Genomic DNA, 6,397 nt, shown 5'->3' with positions numbered 1-6,397 from the left:
AACCCAGGAAACGCATTCTTCTTCGTTGCTTTGGCAAATTGCTTCTTAGGTGCGTTGTCGCCACCTACCGGCAGCTACCGTGGCACTCAAATGTTTCAGTACATTCATCCCAATACTGCTAGAGAACAGTTCTTTTTCAATCAGTAGGTTCTTGTCATCCATTTTCCTCTTTAACTACTCTGCTTATCATATCAGGAAACAACAACAGTATGTCTAGGCAACGTACACCATGCGTCTGCATTCTGCATAAGCTAGAGAGATTTTTATTGCCCAAAATAAAGTAAGGATTTTAGCAGTTTTAAATAAAGTTAATTTTACTAAAATAAAATACTATTTTATTCTTCCACTAAATAATAATGAAATAAGGTTCACACACAGCACCCCTTTATAGAATTTGAATGCAGTGTTTACAAACAGTATTTTACGGAGAAGTTTGCTTGATAAAGTATTTTTATCTAAACGTCCAGTGTAATGTTTTAAAATAAATGTTGACAGCTACAATTTTTTTGCCATGTCCCCTCATTTAGGGGATGTAAACTCTAAGCCAGCACAGACTATGACAATCAATCTCATCGTGCAATGTGCTCGGGTCATTTTGTCCAATCTGTTGCACCCTGCAGATCATACAAAGACAACATACTGGTCTCCATGCTGGACTCCACTGGCTCTGAGGAGAAAGGTCTTGTCCTCCTGCTAACAGATGAAGTGATTGTCCAGCTGTTCGACTGCATGCTTCAGGTCAGCCATGATCCTCAATGTCTCAGCATGTCACTTGCTAAGTGTAATGGTAAAAACTGCAAGGATAGTTAAGAGGCAAAGCTTACAAATTATATTTATGGTGAGGTTTATTCAGCATAAGAGAAACACGGCAGAGCGGTTTTCACTCAGAGTGGGCCAGTCAGATTGACAAGGTTTTACAGGTTGTGAGTGCCTTTTAACCAGTCTTCTCAGCTGTATTCACACAAAAGGACAAAGGAATGAGTCAATGCAAATTTACCATACAGAACATACACACAGGTAAATACATAGTGGTCAAGTCTCTGAGACTGCTCATCTTCTATGTGTTTCTTGTTGGGACAGCCTCCTGAGGAGGCATTGATCTAAAGACAGAAGGCCTACTGAGGTTTGAAAGCAGAGGTCAAAGGATGCATTTGGTCACCATAAACAGGCATTTTGCATTTGTAGGAAATATCTCTCACATTAAGCAGTGTGGGTGGTCCTGCACTCTTTTTGTCTGTTTTCCCTATCAGCAATATCTTGCATAATCAGAGCATGGCCAAATGAAACCAAACCCCAATTGATTTGGACTTTTCTATTTGTACTTTAATAGCCTATAATAAGAGTTGGTTAGAATAAACAGTGATTTCCCCAAGCTGTTCCTCCCTCCTCCATACTGTGAGGACATGACAGTGCAGTGTCGACCTATAGCGAGAATAACATTAACATGTGAGAAAGACGTGCACTGTTTGCAGATGTCAGAGACTTGTAATAAGCAAGCATAGAAAGTGCTTTGAAAGCTCAGAATGAAAATATATCTATGGAACTCCATCAGCATGTTCCTTTGCTTCCTCTTCTAATGAGAGTTTTTCTTTTGTTTGGATTAGATTTTGGTGAAATCTTAATTTTTTCAAGTTTTTTTATTAATAGGATTTTAATTACAATTCTACTTGTGTTTTATTATTATCCTAGTTAATATAATGTGATCAAGTGGTAAGTAATTTGAGTAATTTCAATTGTATATTCTTATATTTAATATTACAGCAAGCAGGGACTCCTTTTGATATTGTGTTTTAGTTTGTTGGAGAGGCTGTGCCACACAAACATCTAATTTTTTACCGTCTACATACAGTTAACACTTCACCCCATTTAATTGGATATTTTGACAAAGTTTCAAACGTTGCCTATAATGAATTCAAGCCCAAAACACTCCAAATAAGGTGGCATGAATTTGGCAACACCATGTTGTGGGAATATATTTCCATTTCTTATGCTGTCTTTTGATTGACCATAGTAGAAAATAATCACCAAGTCTGGAATGTTTTATTGACATCCTGTAATTGTGGGTTTACAGTATGACTCATGTATCCTGTGCTGTCAATCCTACCCCTTTAATCTTGAATAACAGTTACACCAAAACCAGAGGTATAGTAGATAGCTAGATAGCTAGATAGATCAACAGCACATCTGGAAAAAAGACAAACACAGAATTTGTAATTGTAGAAAATCTTTAAAAGGTTTAGTGGACACCTGGGTTATGCTGAAAATAATAATAGTCACATGGTTCAGATATAGTACATTATATTAGTTGGACTGATACTGCTTTTTTCAAGAAAAACATAACCTTTTTGACCATTTGTTGAGAAAATAGAAAAATAAAAAGATCTACATGCAAATGAAATTCAGAATAAAGGCCAGCAGCCTATTAAAGGAATTCATTAAGCTGAAGTGTGAAAGATTCACACATATGCTATCACATCAGGGAACTCCTCCTCGACTCCTCAAAGCTCAAAGAGAGAGTAACTGTTCCACTGCCAAAGCTCACCCTTGGCAGATGCTTTCCTGGAGTCAGATCACAGTCATTGCCGTTGGTCTTGAGGCTCACTGATGAAGAGGGAGTCGAGGCAGAAGAATCAGCATTGCTGCTGGACTTTTTTCTTGAAGCTGTGTGATGTTTTAATGTAGCTTTGGCAGCCACTTTGAATGCGTGGGCTGCTGTACTGCATCTGACTTCCTCAATGGTGTTCCTGGAGGGTTTGAAGAGTATGATGTAGACCTTATTAAAGAAGATACAAGCCAGCATCCCAAAGCTAGAGGCCAGTATAGCTATGACCTCTACAGCTGAAACAAACTTGCCATAGGTGCTGAAGTATGCAGGGATAAAAGAGATCCAAACAATAAAGAATATAAGCATGCTAAAAGTAATGAACTTAGCTTCTGTGAAGTTTTCTGGGAGTTTGCGTGATTTAAATGCGAAAAAGAAACATATAGCAGCAAGGAGGCATGTATAGCCAATAAGAAACCCAAGAGCCATCACGGAACCCTCATTGCAGGTGATAAAAATGATTTCATCAATGTCATGATTCATGTAGCTGGAAGGAGGGGCATTGTAAAGCCAGACCACACAGATCATAACTTGGACAAATGTGCACAGGAACACCAATAGAAACTGCAGATTTAATCCCCACCATTTACGATGTAGACTTGTGGGGATCTTTGCTTCAAATACCAGAAGCACTCTATTAGTTTTCACAAGGATGCAGGAGATACAGAGAACAAAGCTGATCCCAAAGGCAGGTTGGCGTAAACGGCAAGTCCAATCCTGCGGCTCTCCAATGAAGATGAGAGAGCTAGAGAAGCAGCAGATAAGTGAGAACAGGAGGACATAGGACAGTTCTCTGTTTGTGGCCTTTACTATTGGGGTGTTGCGAAATTTGACAAAGACTCCCATCACAAAGGTTGTCAAGACAACACCCAGTACTGCACATATAGTCAAAGCTATCCCAAATGGTTCTGTCCAGGAGAGAAACTCGATTTCCTTCAGGAAGCAGAATGTGTGGTTTCCATTGGACCAGGAGTTATTTGGACACTTGGTGCAAACGCTGGCATCTGTACAAGTAAAAGTGTATTAGTACAGTACGACTGCAACATTAGCAGAGTATAAACTTTAAGTAAGATTGTAAATGATTGATCACAATACCTCTGTGGTTACTATACTCTCCATCCGAGCACTCTTTGCATTCAAAGCAGCAGGTCGGCATACTGTCTATGATACCTTTCCTTGTGCCTGGTTCACAGTCCTCACTGCAGTTAGAGAACGGCACCTGTAGAATGTAAAATTGACTCTAAAGTTGCATTCAGGAACAGTAAATAAACAAATGTATAACTCATATAACAACATAAATCAACATGTACCTTTTGTTATATGAACAATGGATCAAACTACTATGTGAAAATGATCAAATCCAGAGCGAATTAGCATGCAACTTTGCAGTTTCTCCCAAAGTGTTTAGCTGCTTTTGTATGCTTTTAATAAAAAGCATTTATCAAAGTTAGCCATTGTCCAAATAGGAGCATACTCTATAATATTTATCGATATCACAAAGCCAAAACAAGTGACTCAAATATGGCTCAAAATGATTGCTAATGTCCCTCTGTGTTGGCCAGATTTGTAAAACAGGCAAAGAATCTGCATTTACCAGAAGCATTTTCTAAGCTGATAATATTTATGTGTTGTGTTTTCTGCTCCTTGGTAGCAGTTTTATTGCTTTCCTTCCTTGTTGTGACCTACTGACAATTGTAAGGAGATCATGCAGGTAGAAAAAGGGAAAAACAAAACCAACGACAGGAAACACAAGGATGAGCTGATGAGAACATCCTTGACAATACAGTTTGTCTGACCTCTGAACTGTATCCATTCCACAGAATCTTCGTCCTGTCAATGATGAGTTTGGCTCCTCTCTTCGCTTGCACATTGTAGTATCCAACCTCTTTAAATACCACAGTGCCATGTTCTCCAGATCTGTGCCAGTTTATGATGGTGTAGTTAGCTGCCATGTCGGCATTCTCATCAAAGTTCATCTTTTCCCCCATACTGCTGGTATAGTTCAAGTGTCTGAGCTGCTTTAAGACCTGTGAAATAGAAACAAACAGTTGGATGATTTACATATCAATTTTAAATCCGTTCTTTTTTTCTTCTTTGCTTGAGGGAAAAGACAATATCTTTACCTGCCACGCTTCCATTTTCTTTATATCTGCACAGGAATTGTTGGCAAAAAGTCCATGTCCAGGTGTGCAGGTAAGTATGTCCTGCAAAGCCTGTGCAATGGAATAAACTGCAACATACACATTATAGGCGATACGGAGGTGTGTGTAGTCCAGGTATGGCGTCTCAACACTTGTGATGTCTTCCTCACCAGTGCACAGAGGCCTGAGACTTGTGCTGCCACTTTCTTTGAGCATTGGGCTGTCTTCCAGGTAGCAGTTGAAGGTTTCTTCCCAAAACTCCCTGACAAACTCATTGTGACTGTCTTTTCTTGGTTGGACCTGTTGTAAGAACTCTCTAAAGCCAGGTATACGCCCTGCCTTCAAAGCAAAGCCAATAGTCCCTGCAACAACGTCAAGATACTCTGGTTTAGCAATAAGGGAGGAACTTGCCCACGCTTCACTGGCCAACCAGATACGATCTGTGATGTTTCTTCTGACCATTTCTTTAATTAAAGGCTCAACATCTGGGCCACTGGCAAATACAACAATTACTTTAGCTGTGGAGTTCTCAATCCTGTCAACGAGAGCCTGGATTTCATGATCCTCAAAGTACTGAGAAATAAGTTCATTTAGATGGATGCAGATGTCTCGCTCTTCCATTTCCTTCTCGAACTTTTCAATCCCTGGTCGTCCATAGTCATCATCGGAGGCCACTGCAATGACCCAGTTCCACTGGAAATATTCAATAATGTCTGCCATCGCTGTGGCCTGGTAATCATCTGTAGGAATGGTTCTCATGAAGGACTTGTACTGATTTTTGTTGCTCAGTAAGCGACTAGAAGAGGCATAGCTGATCTGAAATGGAAAGGAATTTAAGTCATCCATCAAATGTTGTTATGATAATTATTTTTCTTCATTATTCTTTGCTAAAATTGTAACTAGGAAGGAGTACCAATGTGGTGTTTTCAGAACAATTACGCACCTGAGGAATGTAAAAAAGACCCAGTAAGTTAGCAACTGCCGTGGAGACAGCAGACCCAGCCGCTCCTACTACTGCAATGGTTGACGGGATGTGATCAGTGCAGTTACAAAATTCATCTAAATTCAGTGAGTCAATTTTATTTTGGGCAACGAAACTAAGGGTAGCTTGCAGGGCTTTTGACACAGTGTTGCATGTGTCAAAGATCCTATAGCCCAAAGTGATGTTGGGCAGGAGAGTGCTGCTGTTGTTTATCTCCTCAATCGCAAAAATCATGGCCTGAAGCCAGCGGAACCCACGGAAATTAAACCTGCACAAACATACATACATACATGACATAAACTCAGATAAAACACCACCTTTTTCCAAAAAATATTTTTTAACTAGTAAAAAAGGCTCAAATGTTACCTCACGCACTGTATGGATTGTGGTCGGGCTGCAAGGTCTTGGTCTTTGGAAGCAACACCAAAGTGGATGGGGAATAGACCTCCAAGTAAAATATCACCGGTCATCTGTGCTCTTTGGTGGGGGCCATAAGGTGAAATTACATAACTGGAGCCCAGCAGTATCAGAAAATGCAGAATACGTCTCATATTTCTTCTCTTTCTAATTAGTAATTATTTACTACAACTCCCCAGAGTAAAGATATTCAGATTTTTATGTTCTCCCTTCAATCCGCCCTCCGCACTGTATTGGATTATTCATGGTTGCACT

At 39.8% G+C, this 6,397-nt stretch overlaps 1 protein-coding gene across 1 annotated transcript; it reads right to left on the bottom strand.

Annotated features, from left to right (window-relative positions):
• Positions 1-2,365: 2,365 nt before the first annotated feature.
• On the bottom strand, positions 2,366-6,397 carry casr (calcium-sensing receptor). The gene is made up of 6 exons (XM_067494512.1): positions 6,092-6,397; positions 5,687-5,993; positions 4,726-5,559; positions 4,373-4,629; positions 3,698-3,840; positions 2,366-3,606 (listed from the first exon to the last, which is right to left on the bottom strand). The coding sequence occupies exons 1-6, from the start codon at positions 6,274-6,276 to the stop codon at positions 2,471-2,473; spliced, it is 2,862 nt and encodes a 953-aa protein (XP_067350613.1). The 5' UTR covers positions 6,277-6,397; the 3' UTR covers positions 2,366-2,470.

The sequence above is a fragment of the Channa argus genome, chromosome 24 (genome assembly GCF_033026475.1).
Source record: "Channa argus isolate prfri chromosome 24, Channa argus male v1.0, whole genome shotgun sequence".
In the NCBI taxonomy this organism is placed as follows: domain Eukaryota; kingdom Metazoa; phylum Chordata; class Actinopteri; order Anabantiformes; family Channidae; genus Channa; species Channa argus.
This window is presented reverse-complemented; position numbering and strand designations above follow the sequence as displayed.